This window comes from Bos javanicus, chromosome 24 (assembly GCF_032452875.1).
Source record: "Bos javanicus breed banteng chromosome 24, ARS-OSU_banteng_1.0, whole genome shotgun sequence".
In the NCBI taxonomy this organism is placed as follows: domain Eukaryota; kingdom Metazoa; phylum Chordata; class Mammalia; order Artiodactyla; family Bovidae; genus Bos; species Bos javanicus.
The window spans coordinates 21,032,861-21,050,457 of NC_083891.1; the positions used below are offsets into that span (position 1 = coordinate 21,032,861).

The window sequence follows — 17,597 nt, forward strand, 5'->3', positions numbered from 1 at the left end:
CAAGTTTTCACCCCTAGCCAGTCAGTATAATAAATATTAATAACAAATCACAGAAAGGTTTGGATAGGGAACCACTGTAGGAAAAAAAAAAAGAGTAATAGTTTAAAAAAAAAAAATGGTGCTATGCCTCTCCACTTTAAAAAATCAAAACCAACAAATCTAGGAACTATAATACACAGCATTATAAAAATCTAAGTAAAGTTTGATTCTCACCCCTTATGAAGGCTACCAAGAGATCTTTAGATCTGGGGGTGGGGGAATGTGGCTAAGAGGAAAGCAAAGGAGAAAATCAAATTGTGGGGGGAAAAGTATCACAAGTTAGGATAGAATCAGACCAAACAGCTAAGTATAGTTTAACTTACAGTTTTTGAACTTCAGGCCACAAAGTGTTTTGCAGCAGATGGTCCTCAGTGGGAGGTTCTATAATAAATTTACAGTGTTGCGGTTAATTTTTCTATTTTCACGCAAGTGAATTCTGAAGCACATATTCAGGTCAGCAGTGACACATGCCACACTATGTGTACTAGTGTTTCTAGTAAACCATACTTTTGCCTTTTCTTACCAGTAAGTAAGGAGGGTTGGAAGGCCACCTGGTGATACTCGAAACCAGCACTACTGAACAGCTCCTCTTCATCAGAATGCTGAGAAGCCATATCTCCTAGTTTAAAAGAAGCATCAACATCATGAATGTGGTCCCATGTCTCCTACACACATCCCAATGTTAAGGCCACCAGTGAGAAAGTGGTGGCACTTCAAGGGAAGGAACGCTGTGTTCACGTGATTGCAAAGCCAAGGGTATTTCCACTGCTCTGGTATTTTCCATATGCACTGTGGTCAATTTCATAACAATTCCTTCCTTTTCCTTTGACCGAATATCTCCCAAACTTTTTATAAACTATGGAACGCATTTTTCAGGCAACCCACATTAGTATCTGTGGTTGTAAGTGCTCCATGAAATACACTTTGAAAAGCGGCACCTATTTCAGGGTGTGCACGGGCACACAGAGCAGTTACCATGAAATATCTGACAGAGAGCAGAGATGCCTGGACTGTGATTTATAAAAAGAGAAATCACCTGTAATGAACACTAGTACATGTTATACAAGCGTGTGACTAGGTGGTAAGTACCATAGGTTCAGTAATTCTGGAGACGAATTCAGATGAACTCAGTCTTACCCTGAAAGACAGCTTTATTGGATAATCCCAAAGCAGGGACAGTAGCTCCTTCTGGAAGATCACCGTCTTGCTGGAATAAAAAGTGTGAGACATGTCTTAAATGCTAAAAGATACTATTACCTCAGGCACTGCAGGGGAAAAAAAAAAAAATGCTATGCTCATTAATGCTGAGAAGCAGTGTAAAGACCACTTACACTGAAGGTTATCTACCCAGACTTCGATTTTCTGAACCAAGAGATGAAATGCTAAGCATTCATTCTCCAGCAGACAGGCTCCAGCTAACCCCAGCCCCAGCCCCCACCCAATCCATAAAGTTGGGTATCTCTCATCCACAAGATCACTGAACCCTCACAGTTCAGTGAGTTTCAGGGTTTGACAAGGAAAGCGCTGTGATGGCTTCTAGCGAAGAGTGGGCTGAAAATGGAAGGCCTGAACCTTTATTTACAAGAGAGTCTCATGGGTACATCCCTAGTGATGCTCATGCAAACATGTTTCCCAGGAAGCCACAGTCATAGTATTTTCATTAAACACACTTAAAATTTTGAGTATTTTAAAACTTTTCAACAGAGTACTCTTTAAAGTGGCAATAATCTGTTTATATGCTGCATATCAATTAAGTTATTACAAGTGAAACAAATACTAACCATCAAAATTGGCACATGTCCATAAGCTAACAGCATCTCTTAAAATCTAAACTTTGTATTGATGGAACTGAACACAAACATGAGCAATGGGAATTTAAACTCACCAACATTGGTTACCGGAGACACAGGATGCTTCATTTTAGAAACCAAGAAAATGAAACACCATGGAAAACAGCAAAAAAGAGGCGTTCCTACATATCCCAATATTTAACATGGGGAAAAAAACATCTAAAAAGCAGCAAGCGGCTTTCCAGTCTACAGCATCCCTGTATCTTGGGACACAGAACTGAATATATACCAGGGACTAACCTCTCATGAAATCCCACTGCCACATTTCAATCCCTAGAATTGTTTGATCCTCAAACCAGCCAGCCCTCCACACGATGCTCCGTCTAATGACCACAATCCAGGCCCCTCTTTCGATCCTGTTCTGTCCATTAGCATTAGAACTATGTAACAGGATCTTTCCTCTTTGCCTAACTAAGACAGCCTGTGGCCAGAGGTGTCCATGGGACACTCTAGGAAGTGCAGCTGGACGTTTCTTTTAAAACGATTCTGTTTTTCTCCCAGACTAGTGCTAATGTCCCTGCCTTCAAAGTCTCTGAGCTCAAAGGTATCCTGCTCCCACATCACTCTTCCCCACAAAGCGCATTTCATCACTTCCTTTGTTCAGGACCCGTCATCAGTGCCAGAGTCTCAACTGTGTCTGCCTCCCAGGTCCTCTACCACTAGACCTTGCCCCAGTTCTCCATTTCCCTTGGTAACACTTTTCATTCAAGCAGCTCTGACCACTTCTCTGCTCCCTTTCATGCCTTCCTTCTGCCTATTAAAAGTGTACTTACCCTTCTCAAGCTCAGAAGCAAATTTGTGACCCAATTCTAAGGACTGCAAAGGACTGTATGACATGCATTTCTGTGTAATGCAACTACCTGGCTACTTGCTTTCCCTTCCTTCAAAACTGGTTACTTGCTAATTTTTCTAACCTATGTATTTTTATAAGTGCTCAAATCTTTTGTAGAAAGAGGGTAAAAATGAACATTAATAAAAACTCACCCCTTTCAAAATTCAAATGAAGCCCCATTTTCTCATTACTGCAGTGACACTTCCTCCTATGACTATTACTTTAGCCAACACAAGATTCAGCAATTAACTGGTTTTATCTAACAATTTTAAGTACATGAGCTCCACTGCCCCCTACCCCTAATCTACACCGAGATGATAATCTCCTTGAAAATATAACCTATTGTGTTTTATCACAGTTACCAAACACAGTGAATATACATAGTATTTGTATCTTAATTTAATATTTTAATTCTTTAACAGTGTCTTGGGCTTACCTGTTATAAAATTTATTATACTAATATTTAAATTACTGCCTGTACAGTATACGCAAAAATTTATCAAGCCAATGATAAAATGATTTGACTTCCTTTCTACCCATACTCTCCATTTACAGTCTTAAGTAAAACTTCTTTAAAATGTTATATGAAGTAGCGAGATCTAGTTAAAACATTTAGGGGAATACTCACATTACAAAGCACGTGATTCATTGACTGACCCGTAATGGCACAAAAATTTTCCACAAAATTCCGAGGTGCAGAAAATACTCGAAGAACTTTTTCATCTGCTCCAGACACAAACTGAAACCTACTGATCATTGCCAAACATTTAAGATCATATCCATGTATCTGAGGCCTTGCAATTTCATGCCAAGTCACCTGGGTGCCAAAAAAGATAAAAAAAAAATGATCGCACATTTCAAAAACTGAATTCTTTTCAACAAGCAAAGTATCAGACATAAAATCATTCATTATGCCACGGAAATATGACCATGGGGCAGATTCATCCATGTTGTTATGTACAGTTCAATACTTTTTTCTTGGTATAGCCATACAAAAGTAGTATTCCTTTTGTATGGCTATACCACAAATTACTGATCCACTCACCTACTCAGATATCTGGGTTGTTTCCAGCTGTCTTACTGAGAAAACAGTCATGAACTTTCATTACAAGTCTCTGTATGAATATATGCTCCCATTTCTCTTGAGTAAACACTTCCTATGGGTATGATAATTGAATGATGATTGTATAATTTTTAATAAACTGTCAAATTATTTCCCAAAGTGCCTATACATTTTACAATCCCACCAGCAGTGTAAGAAAGATCCAGCTGCCCACACCCTCATCAGCACTTGTGCAAGTCAGCCTTTCAACATTAATCATTCTAACAGCGATGTAATGGTATCTCATTATAGCTTTAACGTGCATTCCCTAATGACTAATGGTACTGAAATCTTTTCCTGTTCTTACTTTCCATTAATGCATCATCTTCAGAGAAATATCTTTTGCCCCATTCCCCCCGCTCCTCTTTTTTACTGGATTGTCTGTTTTTGTTTTTACTGAGTTCTAAAAAATTCTTTGTAGACTCTAGATAAAAATCCTTTATCAGATATGTGTTTTGTAAATATTTTCTCCCAGCTTGTGACTCATCTTTTCATTTACCTGATAGCGTCTTTCAAAGGGCAGAATTTCACACTTTGGATAAAGTCTGATTTACCGAAATTTTTTTTTTTAAAGGATCATGAGTAAACAACAACTGAGTCATACTGGTAGCAAATTACCAAGAGTCACTGAAAACCACTCCAAAATCATTTGCCTTTTTTGCTTGACTATAGTGTGCTCCCAATGTTCTCTCTTAATTTTAATCTACCAAAATGCTGCTAAAGCAGAAATGCCAATGGCCAATTTCATTAGCACAGTCAGTTTCATGAATTTTTATCAGAAACTGAGTATACTTTGTAGTATAGCTCAGTTCAATGATTTATCAGTGGTAAAGTTTTATTGTGGTTTTTGAAAGCTTAGGGCCAAGACTGAAAGGTTTCTTCAATAAACACTGGGCTCAACCACTATTAAGTGACACTATATGATATTAGAAATTAGCTTTTACTACACATCTGACGGTGTTTCCTAATGAATTAAAACTAAAATTACAAGGTATAATAGAACTTTTTTGTGGAACTAAAGTAAACACAATTTGGCAACTAACATTTGAATTGTTTAAATTATAAAGAATACATGCATGCTTAAATTTGTTTTTTACTGAAATACAGTTGAAATATGTAATATTATGTTAGTTTCAACACAGTGTACAACATAGTGACTTGACATTTAAATACATTACAAAACGGTCACCATAATAAACCTAGTAACCACCCACCTGTCCTCATGTGAAGTTATTAAAACATTACTGACCACATTCCTTATGCTCTATACCATACCCCCGTGACTTATTTACAACTGAAAGTTTGTGCCTTTTCATCCCTTCACCTACTTCGCGCAGCTCCACACCTCTGGAAAACACCCATTTGTTCTTTGTGTAAGTTTGTCTTCACTTTGTCTGTTCGTTTGTTTTTAGATTATACATATATATCACATTGTCTTTCTCCATCTAACTTGTATCACTTAGCACAGTATCCTCTAGATTCATCTATTTTATTATAAATGGCAAGACTTTATTTTCCTCTTTTAAATTTTTTCTTAATTTTTAATTTCACTGAAGTATAGTTGATTTAAAAGGCTGTATTAATTTCTGCTGTACAGCACAGTTGACTCAGTTATAATGGCTCATTTTTTAATGGCTAATATTCCACTGTATATATACCATGTCTTCTTTATTTATCTATCAGCAGATACTTAGCTTGGAGAAGGAAATGGCAACCCACTCCATTACTCTTGCCTGGAGAATCCCATGGAGGAAGGAGCCCGGTAGGCTACAGTCCTTGGGGTCGCAAAGAGTCGGACATGATTAAGCGACTTCACTCACTCACTCACTAGATACTTAGCTGCTTTCATATCTTGGCTATTGTTAATAATGTAATTATTTACAATAATTACATTAAATAAATACATGTAAATATTGTAAATAATGCTTCAATAAACATGGGGGTGGATGTGTCTTTTCAAATTAGTGTTTTGTTTTCTTTAAATAAATACCTAGAAATTTACATGAAATTCCTAGATCATGGGGTAGTTCTATTTTTAATTTTTTGAGGAGCATCCACTCCATTTTCCATAGCACTGCTATAATTTACGATCCTACCAACAGGGCAGGAGGGCTCCTTTTCTCCACATCCTTGCCACCATTCACTGTTTGTTACCTATTTGATCACAGCCACTCTGAGAGATGAAAGGGAGTATCTCATTGTGGTTCTGATTTGCAGTTCCCTGATGGTTAGTGTTGAGCATCTGTTCACGCATCTCCTGGCCATCTTATGTCTTCTTTGGAATGCTTCAGTTTTCAAGAAACCTATTTTCCAGGGCAGCTGTAACATTTTGCATTCCCACTGGCAATGTATGAAAGTTCCAGTCTCTCTGCAACCTACCACCACTTGCCACTGTCTGTATTTTATACCTCAGATATCCCGAGGGTGTGCAGTGGCATCTCATCATTTTAATTTGCATTTCCCTAATGGCTTATGTTGCTGCCCCTCTCTTCATGAACTCAGGGATGTTCTTTTCAAGTGGATCCATCAAGAAGGAAGATGTTTTACCTGTGACTGGTCTTTTCTCTTCCAAGGAGCAAAAAGTCGAGTTGTCTGGTCAGTACCAACAGTGATGATAAATTCTCCTTCTGGATCCCACGTTAGGTCTTGGACACCATTAAAGTGTCCTGAAATAACAATCTCTGGAGTCCATTCTTTCTGCAATGAAAGTGCTCATGATACATCAAAATAATCAATGTATTTTCATTCAAAATTAAGTCCGATAATGCCTTCAGCCCTCAGGTCTGATATGGGAAAGACCATGGCTCCCAAACAAGGTGAAAAGTTAAGTAAAAAAGATGGAAATTCACAGTAACAGGCTCTGTTTTTCAGTCAAGTAGAATAGAACTTAAACATTCAAATATGTGCTGTGTCCTTCAAAGCAGTTTCCTTGGGGAAGTCCCCTCCATTTGTCATTTGTGAATGTCTCCTGGAACCCAGACATTACCCAATCTTTCTGTGCCTCAATTAACTCTACTCTAAAAGAGCTACCTAGCTCCTACAATCATTATGATAGTCAGATGAATTTATATTTATACAACACTGGCACATACTAGGTATCAGTAATACACAAGTATTTAATTGTCAAACTAAATAATAAGGAGTACTGGGTAACACGAGTCTGTAGATTCTGAGCGTATGCCTGCCCAGCTCTTTGTTAAGTAGAAAGCTGCACGTGTAGAGGACAGAGGTTAAATCAAACCTAGTTAGTCTACCTCCTGAGGGAGCCGGCACCAGTAACCAGTAAACAAATAATGAAATGCTGCTGCTGCTAAGTGGCTTCAGTCGTGTCCAACTCTGTGCGACCCCACAGATGGCAGCCCACCAGGCTCCGCCATCCCTGAGATTCTCCAGGCAAGAACACTGGAGTGGGTTGCCATTTCCTTCTCCAATGCATCAAAGTGAAAAGTGAAACTGAAGACGCTCAGTCGTGTCCAACTCTTTGCGACCCCATGACTGCAGCCTACCAGGCTCCTCCATCCATGGGATTTTCCAGGCAAGAGTACTGGAGTGGGTTGCCATTGCCTTCTCCAACAATGAAATGAAATATAGAAAATGTCCACAAAGCATCTTTTGGAACAACTCAAGTGGTGTAAAACTTGAACTTTAGAGAAAAATTAAATTTATGTAAATAGCTAAAAGGTCATTCAAAGCCAACGCTGATGAATGTGGTTAAGCCATATTATTTTCTGGCCAAAAACATAAACAGGCTGGAACAAAGAAATCCTGTTAATTTCTTCTGTAATATAAGAATTAACTCTAAAGTTAGCACTAATGGGAATTCCCAAAAGATTTAGAAAAAAGTACAGCACTGTTGACTATCAACACAGCTCTGAAGCTCAGCGTTTGTTTTTAGAAATTGCCCTTGACTATAACAAATGTGTGTGGGATGTGGAGAGTGGAAGCAGCTATGCATGCTTGAGTGGCAGGGGTAAATGGGAACTCTATTTTCTGCTCAATTTTTCTGTAAATCTAAAATTTTTCCAATAAATAAAGTCTATTAAAAAATTACTCTAAATATTTGGTAAACTGCTATTATAAATTTGAAATCAAGTTATAAGCAAAAGTACAGTGAAATTCTGTCCTCTGGTTTGAGTAGTAGGTTTGTCCTCCTTCTCATCTAATGCTTTTTCTCATGAAGGCCCTCAAAGACCAGATAAAATATGGCTCAAAGGAGCTCTTAAGAACAAAATTAAATTTATCCTAAAAAAATCTGGAAGTGTCATAGATAATGATTCCCTAGTTCATATAATAGTAAAAACAATCTTAAAGGTCAACTCCAAATGGCAGATACAAAGGGGAAAAGTGAATCACTGCATGTACTGAGAATTCAAATCCTTCTATATGACACAACTATTACAAAGCTCTCAAACTAAAGGTCAAGCAAATTCATGAATCTGTACCTAAATAAGTACCATGCACTAACCAATTGCACCACTCGGGATACATGAATTTTTCCTTTGTAAGGGAAGCCATTAGATGCACGTTCAAACTCTGATGACTCAATTCTGCTCTATGTTCTGACTTCTTTCATCAATTTATTTAAAATATATAGTATCAAGTATGTGTCAGGCCCTGCTTTTCACACTGTACAAGTATTAACTAATTTTAGCATCATAAAATCCTTCTCAGTAAAGTTCAGTTAGTTGCTCAGTTGTGTCTGACTCTGCGACCCCATGGACTGCAGCACGCCAGGCCTCCCTGTTCATCATAACTCCCAAAGCTTACTCAAACTCATGTTCATTGAGTCGATGATGCCATCCAACCATTTCATCCTCTGTCGTCCCCTTCTCCTCCTGCCCTCAATCTTTCCCAGCATCAGGGTCTTTTCAAATGTTCTTTGCATCAGTACGGCCAAAGTACTAGAGTTTCAGCTTCAGCATCAGTTTTTCCAATGAATATGCAGGACTGATTTCCTTTAAGATGGACTGGTTGGATCTCCTTGGAGTCCAAAGGATTCTCAAGAGTCTTCCCCAACACCACAGTTCAAAAGCATCAATTCTTCCACACTCAGCTTTCTTTATAGTCCAACTCTCACATCCATACATGACTACTGGAAAAAACCACAGCTTTGACTAGACGGGACGTTTTTTGGCAAAGTAATGTCTCTGCTTTTTAATAAGCTGTCTAGGTTGGTCATAACTTTTCTTCCAAGGAGCAAGCGTCTTTTAATTTCACGGCTGCAGTCACCATCTGCAGTGATTTTGGAGCCCCCAAAATTAAAGTCTCTCACTGTTTACACTGTTTCCCCATCTATTTGCCATGAAGAGATGGGACCTGATGCCATGATCTTAGTTTTCTGAGTGTTGAGTTTCAAGCCAACTTTTTCACTCTTCTCTTTCACTTTCATCAAGAGGCTCTTTAGTTCTTCTTCACTTTCTGCCATAAGGGTAGTATCATCTGCATATCTGAGAATTATTGATATTTCTCCCAGTAATTACGGATTTTCTCATGATGTACTCTGCATAGAAGTTAAATAAGCAGGGTGACAATATACAGCCTTGATGTACTCCTTTCCCGATTTGGAACCAATGTTCCATGTCCAGTAATACCTGTATACAGATTTCTCAAGAGGCAGGTCAGGCGGTCTGGTATTCCCATCTCTTTCAGAATTTTCCAGTTTGTTGTGGTCCACACAATCAAGTGCTTTGGCATAGTCAATAAAGCAGAAATAGATGTTTTTCTGGAACTCTCTTGCTTTTTCCATGATCCAGCGGATGTTGGCAATTTGATCTCTGGTTCCCCTGCCTTTTCTAAAACCAGCTTGAACATCAGGAAGTTCACGGTTCACATATTGCTGAAGCCTGGCTTAGAGAATTTTGAGCATTACTTTACTAGCGTGTGAGATGAGTGCAATTATGTGGTAGTTTGAGCATTCTTTGGCATTCCCTTTTTTGGGTTTGGAATGAAAACTGACCTTTTCCAGTCCTGTGGCCACTGCTGAGTTTTCCAAATTTCCTGGCATAATGAGTACAGCACTTTCACAGCATCATCTTTCAGGATTTGGAATAGCTCAACTGGAATTCCATCACCTCCACTAGCTTAGTTCGTATTGATGTTTCCTAAGGCCTACTTGACTTCACATTCCAGGATGTCTGGATCTAGGTGACTGATCACACCATCATGATTATCTGGGTCTTGAAGATCTTTTTTGTATAGTTTTTCTGTGTATTCTTGCCAGCTCTTCTTAATATCTTCAGCTTCTGTTAGGTCCATACCATTTCTGTCCTTTATTGTGCCTATCTTTGCATGAAATGTTCCCTTGGTATCTCATTTTCTTGAAGAGATCTCTAGTCTTTCCCATTCTATTGTTTTCCTCTATTTCTTTGCACTGATCACTGAGGAAGGCTTTCTTATCTTTTTGCTATTCTTTGGGACTCTGATTCAAATGGGTATATCTTTCCTTTTCTCCTTTACCTTTCGCTTCTCTTCTTTTCACAGCTATTTGTAAGGCCTCCTCAGACAACCATTCTACATTTTTGCATTTCTTTTTCTTGGGGATGGTCTTGATCGCTGCCTTCTGTAAAATGTCACGAACCTCCATCCATAGTTCTTCAGGCACTCTATCAGATCTAATCCCTTGAATCTGTTTGTCACTTCCACTGTATAATCATAAGGGGTTGATTTAGGTCATACCTGAATGGTCTAGTGGTTTTCCCTATTTTCTTCAATATAAGTCTGAATTTGGCAATAAGGAGTTCATGATCTGAGCCACAGTCAGCTCCCAGTCTTGTTTCTGCTGACTGTATACAGCTTCTCCATCTTTGGCTGCAAAGAATATAATAAATCTGATTTCGGTATTGACCATCTGGTGATGTCCATGTGTAGAGTCTTCTCTTGTGTTGTTGGAAGAGGGTGTTTGTTATGAGCAATGTGTTCTCTTGGCAAAACTCCAAAATCCCTCTCAGTTCAGTTCAGTCACTCAGTCGTGTCTGACTCTTTGCGACCCCATGAAATGCAGCACGCACGCCAGGCCTCCCTGTCGGAGAAGGCAATGGCACCCCACTCCAGTACTCTTGCCTGGAAAATCCCATGGATGGAGGAGCCCGGTAGGCTGTAGTCCATGGGGTCACTAAGAGTCGGATACAACTGAGCGACTTCACTTTCACTTTTCACTTTCATGCACTGGAGAAGGAAATGGCAACCCACTCCAGTGTTCTTGCCTGGAGAATCCCAGGGATGGGGGAGCCTGGTGGGCTGCCGTCTATGGGGTCGCACAGAGTCAGACATGACTGAAGTGACTTAGTAGTAGTAGTAGTAGTAGGCCTCCCTGTCCATCACCAACTCCTCGAGTTCACCCAAACCCATGTCCATCAAGTCAGTGATGCCATCCAGCCATTTCATCCTTTGTTGTCCCCCTTCTCCTCCTGCCCCCAATCTCTCCCAGCATCAGAGTCTTTTCCAATGAGTCAACTCTTCACATGAGGTGGCCAAAGTATTGGAATTTCAGCCTCAGCATCAGTCCTTCCAATGAACACCCAGGACTGATCTCCTTTAGAATGGACTGGTTGGATCTCCTTGCAGTCCAAGGGACTCTCAAGAGTCTTCTCCAACACCACAGTTCAAAAGCATCAATTCTTCAGTGCTCAGCTTTCTTCACAGTCCAACTCTCACATCCATACATGACCACTGGAAAAACCATAGCCTTGACTAGACGGACCTTTGTTGTCAAAGTAATGTCTCTGCTTTTTAATACGCTGTCTAGGTTGGTCATAACTTTCCTTCCACGGAGTAAGCATCTTTTAATTTCATGGCTGCAGTCACCATTTGCGGTGATTTTGGAGCCCAAAAAAATAAAGTCTGACACTGTTTCCACCGTTTCCCCATCTATTTCCCATGAAGTGATGGGACGATGCCATATCCCTCTCAGTACGTGTTACTACTGTCCATATTTTACAGATGAGGAATCTGAGACACAGGTTCGGTAATGTCCTCAAAAACATAGCTAATAAGTTCTGGGGCCAAGATTCACATGCTCCTAACACTGTTTCTGTCATCCCATTTCCCTAAACCCAGAGAAGCAGGTCGCAAGCAAATTAGGAAGCAAGAGATTGGAATAATACTGTAAAGCCGCTATTATACTTACCTAGAGGAAGATTATCCCTCTCCAAGAGAGTAAAAAGTGCAAGAAAGATCTAGAAAAGCCCAATATTTGCAGGATCATTTAGAATTACACATATCAAGAGCCCCTGAGAGCATTAATATATTCCATCATAAAATAACAGGTCCTTCTAAATGCCCTTATGTCAGCCAGTCATTCAACAACTCAACAAATTATCAGTGGAGCACCTAGCTATCCAACAGGAAAACACCAAATTATTTTATCTTGCATAAGACAAAGAAATTAAACATTTTAGGAAAAACTCTCAGCACAAAATGTATATAGCTTAAGGGAGAGCTTAAATTTTATGCAGTTTAAACTTCACTTAAGTAAAAATTTTAACTACATGCAAATTTTAATATTGCAACAATGCTAGACAATTGAATTTTATTCTTAGGAAACCATAAGTTTCCTTCTTAGTATAACAACAGAATAACATCTACAGAAAAAGTGACATCATCTGAACTTAAATGCCTCTACTAAGTTTCTGAAGAGTGTTAGAGGTAAAACAACACTGTTTCCCTAGGCTTCACTTACGATTTACTCTATTTGATCGGAAATGATTTAAAAATATTTTCCTTACTGGGTTGGTAGCATTCTGTTTCCAAAGGTGCAAGGCTCCGTGGAAAGCATGAGCGATGATCATGGAGCCATCTTCATTGAACTGGCAATCATAAAATCCCAGGGTATTGCCACCTACTTCTCCTACTCGAACCTACTCAACAATACACAGAAAACAATTCATCACCAATTTCTCACAACAGAAAACAATGATTCCAGAGATTATGTTCTCACTTACTTAACATACACAAAGAGTGAACATCTGTAGCTCTAGGAACACAGACTTGGGATTTACTGCTTAATAAACTCATTTTTCTTGTCCTTAAATATTCACATTTTACCTGTTCTAGCCAAACTCCTGACTCTTCATCTGGAGCCCAAAGAATCATGGTTTTATCCATTGAGGCAGACAACAATCTCATTGGCTGTTGTAGGATACCATCTAAAGAAAAAAACCAAACTACAGTAAGTCCTCTAAATAAAAAATTCAAATTGCACACTTTCATAGAGGCAAAGTGCATTCGCCATGTCCAGTCACATAAGTTAGTTCACGTGTCTAGCATACATTTGTCAGCTGTATGCATCCTCTACAAGTGGCCATGCTTTTGTGTGCTTTACAGCACCGTATAGAGTCCAGTGGCACAGTATTTTTAAGCCAGATCTGCAAGAGGGCGACTTCACTGAACTCCTTGCTGTGCGATACAAGGCACTTTCTAATGAAGACCTCCAATGAAGAATTGGGAGGACGAAGAGAGAAGAGAGGAAAAAGAAACCGAAGAATGAAGAGATTCATGACACAGGAAACGGCAAGAGGATTTTCTTTGAGGAGGCACTGTTGGTTTTTCAGGCACAGGACTGAATGTAGACCAGTACACGAAGGCTGCAGCAGCCATTCAGAATGCAATCCAGTGCTACCTTGTCATCTATGACAAGAAAAAAAGAGCTGCTACCCAGACATCACTGGATCATTTTTTCAAGAGGCTTAGATAGAACTGAATCCAGTAAAGAACCAATCCTTTGCCATCAACATCAGGTGTTGAGTGAAACTGCAGCCTGGCCTTCATCTTTCGACAGCCCTTCAGCTCTACCATCTCCCACCTCCCCGCCCTCCTCCCGTCAGTAACTCTTCTTGCCTGTTCACTCGATGCTAGCCCTGTATGCCAGCTGTTGTACTGCACTACGGCACTTTTCAAGGTACAATGCACTAAGATGTTTTATTATTTGTTTGAAAGTATTATACATTTATTATAGTACTGTACTATATAGCTGATTGTATTAAGCTGAAAAGGCAGGTTGTACAAGCGCAAATGCATATTGATATAGTTTTAACAGCTACAAAACACTTTTGTTTATGATTACATAAATGTGTGGTATAAAAGGATAAAAACTGCATGGGAATAACTGAATTCAGCCTTAAGGGAAGGATGGAGGGGGGAGGGTTCAGGAAAAACTACACAGGAATCCCCATCTCTATATCTAATTTATCTCTTATTTTAATTTATTGATTTATTTTTGGTCGTGCTGGGTCTCCGTTGCTGCGCGGGTTCTCTCTAGTTGTGGCGAGTAGGGGAGCGAGGGCTTCTCATGGCGGTGGCTTCTCTTGCTGTGGAGCACAGGCTCCAGGCACACGGTCTTTGGTAGCTGCAGTGTGTGGGCTCACTTGTGGCTCGTGGGCTCAGTAGTTGGGCACACGGATTCAGTTGCTCTGCAGCATGTGGAACCTTCCAGGCCAGAGATCGAACCCAGGGCCCCTGCAGTAGCAGGAGATTCTGATCCACTAAACCACCAGGGAAGTCCTATAATATCTAATTTAACTTTTTTAAAACTGCAGCAAATATGACATCATAATAAAAGCTGGATGGTGTTACCTGAGCATTAATTACTGCTGCTCTCTATTTTTGTCTTGGGGAAGGGGCTGGGAAGAGAAAACAGGGCTGCTGCCACGCTCAGCTCTACACCTCAGTGCCAACTCGAACGTGCACACAATCATCACTCCATAAACAGAGGTTAAGGGTAAAAGAAAGAAGGAAAATCTTTACTTAGTCATAAATGATGCAGCTTGGTATTACCAACTTTGTATTTCCAAGGGTAAAGGATCAAGTGAAGTTGGCTTGAAAGTCAATTTCTCTTAAATCCCATAAGGACCAGGTAAAATCTTTAAAGATAAAAAGTTAAAAGCCATATGGCAGTTTTGGCATCAAAGCAGGAATCATACTTTTTTCCCTCTTAGAAATACAACTTTCAATGGAATTGAAGAGCTAGCTGAACGGGTTACAGTATTATACTTTGCCAACATGAAAATGTCTTATACTTGAGATTTCTTTTTTTTTAATTTTTTGTTTGTTTTGGCTGGGTTGGGTCTTCATTGTGGCGCACTGGCTCTTCGCTGCTGTGCTAGGGCTTTCTCGAGTTGCAGCAAGCAGGGCTTCTCTTGGGTTGTAGTGGACAGGCTCCTCATTGCAGTGGCTTCTCTTGCTGCGGAGCACGGGCTCTAGGGTACGTGTGCTCAGCAGTTGTGGTTCACAGGCTTAGCTGCCCTGTGACATGTGGGAACTTAGTTCCAGACCAGGGATCCAACCTGTGTCCCCTGCACTGGCAGGCAGATTCTTAACCACGGGACCACAAGAAAAGTCCCTGAGATTTCTAATTACACTCAAAAATATCCTCTACTTCATTTGGTCGGCTTAAAATTCTATCAGTCAGACGTAATTGAAATGAGGGCTTTGTGTTTGCTTTTCTTCCTACCTTTGTAAAATGAAGGCTGCCAATGAACTGCGTTTACCCAGTTTTCATGACCAGCCAGGACAGTCTCCAGAGTAACCGCAAATGTTATTTTAATACCTACAACAACAACAAAAAAAGATTCTTCCCACAAAGTTCTTTGTAAAAGGAACATTTTCATAACCAACTCAGTTGTACAATTACATTAAAAAAAATCAGAACAGAACATGATTTAGATTCAACAAAAAGCATTAATTCTAAATTTCATCAACTTTACCCCTTGTTCACAGGAGAAAAAAGATACATAAATTCTAAAGATGTACAGATTTTTCTTTATGTTTTGCCTACTTAGCTATAAATAAAAATTAAGGAATATGTTCTATTTTAAATTTTCAGGGACAGTGACTCTTATGCTATAATTAAAAAACAAAAAAGACATGCCAGCCTTCTTTGCTATCCTCACTCATTATGTTCAATGGTCTAAACTACCATTAAAAAGAGACAACACCCCTAAGATAAATGTAAAAATAAAGGAAGTCAAATCAGTACTGTGAACTTCCAAACAAAATAATTAATGAAAATAACGCAAAAGTTTTCATATTTGGAAACAATATGCTGCTTATACTATTTCTTGGTTCTCTCCATAAATCTGTCACCAAATCTCAACTCTAATGGCGTTATAACCAAGAAGAGTAACAACAAAGAAGTGTACTTCTGGATGAACAATGTTAAATAAGGATTAACATGATTTTCATACCCATAGAAAATTATCTCCTTTAAATACAACATTCCAACAGAACCTACCATGGAGGGGTACTGTTCTGATGCCAGACAGTAAGAAAATCAGAACTACATATGCCATTCAAATATAGGAATTTAGTTGTCTCTTATGAATATCCTCTAACAAATGTACAAATAATTCACATTATTTCTTTACATCTTCCTATGCTAAAACCGAAATTTAAATTTTACAAACTAATTTATTGAGAAAATACTAAACATTTTCAGCAACTAAAAAAACCTAATATGGTTTAGAAAAGTAAGTTTCATATATTAAAAATGACTTACTCTCACATGAAAATAAAAAAGGAAAAACGCATAGTGTAAGTTTCAGCTAGGGATCTGATATTTCTGAAAACCTAACCTTCACATATGTGTGTAGTGATACAGATAAATAAATCAGCTAGGAAATCTAAGAACTACTGCATCAAATATTTTCATTATTACTCACTTTCATTTTCTACATTAAAAGTATTTTCTTTCAGTTTTATGTTATCATCTTCCTGAGTCTCTAAAGATGTTGATTTTACATACAGTCTCCATATCCGTATCAGGCAATCTTGTGAACAGCTTGCTAGGAAAAGATCTCTTCCTAGTTAAAAAAACAGATACTATTATTTTTAGAATATTCTATTCTTAAATTTAAGTATAAGAGTTTTTCTTCTACAATATATAAATTTCTAGGTTTCATGAAAAAATTAGACTTTGCTTCCCTATCTTTCATTCATTTGACCTGTATTCATTTTCAGTGACATTGACAAATACACATAAAATGCTAATAAACAGTTACAATATTTGGTATTCCTATACAATCTACTAATTTCTACGAAGAACTTCTCAAGAATGTCTGCACATGTAATAGCTAGTGTCCTCTTGTAAAGATCAACTTATGTCATCCTCTACCATCCCAACTAATACTTAATACAAAGGATAAGTATCCTCTTTTCTAACTGGGCCAACAGAAAAATGTTACATACAAAGAAAATGTTAGATTAAAACATAAAAGGCTGCTTTTTTGAAAGTTACACATACTTGTCTGCACTATATGTACTTTAGCAATATTTCATACTGACCAAAGGCTGCCCATTCCACGCCTCTTATCCAATCCTCGTGTCCAGAGAGAAAAAGCATTTTCTGAAACTAGTAAGATAACAAAAATCACAGGACTTAATGTAAGAATTTAATATTTTAATGTATATCAGTAACCTCATTTGATCTCAGCCATTCCTCCTGCATTTTTTAAAAAAACTGGGAACACTATCTGATCAGTCATAAGATAGAGTTCTCACTTGGGAATGAAAAAAACTCATCATCTATATCATTGAACTGAGCAGTCATGAGTAGATAGTATCTGTAGTCCCCAAATACACCAACTGTTCACAAGGTAAAATGACATATGCTGTAGATACAATATAGAAAAAAGCTGGGCAGCTGAACACAATGATTTTTAACTTTCTTATAAAATGCAAAGAAATAAGTATCTCTGTTATTAACTAGGGATTTCCTAGTAGCTCAGCTGGTAAAGAATCCACCTGCAATGCAGGAGACCCCAGTTTGATTCCTGGGTCGGGA

General features: G+C 38.7%; 1 protein-coding gene across 2 annotated transcripts in view; it reads right to left on the bottom strand.

The window, feature by feature from the left end:
- ELP2 (elongator acetyltransferase complex subunit 2) overlaps positions 1-17,597 on the bottom strand; it is a 47,671-nt gene that overhangs the window by 12,421 nt on the left and 17,653 nt on the right. For both annotated transcript variants that reach the window (XM_061399580.1, XM_061399581.1), the window contains exons 7-16: positions 17,099-17,165; positions 16,477-16,617; positions 15,270-15,365; positions 12,866-12,966; positions 12,547-12,678; positions 6,371-6,520; positions 3,350-3,538; positions 1,177-1,246; positions 563-658; positions 363-420 (exon numbers count right to left, since the gene is read on the bottom strand). In XM_061399580.1, the coding sequence (XP_061255564.1) occupies positions 363-420; positions 563-658; positions 1,177-1,246; positions 3,350-3,538; positions 6,371-6,520; positions 12,547-12,678; positions 12,866-12,966; positions 15,270-15,365; positions 16,477-16,617; positions 17,099-17,165 (1,100 nt within the window). The remainder of the gene's footprint in view (positions 1-362; positions 421-562; positions 659-1,176; positions 1,247-3,349; positions 3,539-6,370; positions 6,521-12,546; positions 12,679-12,865; positions 12,967-15,269; positions 15,366-16,476; positions 16,618-17,098; positions 17,166-17,597) is intronic.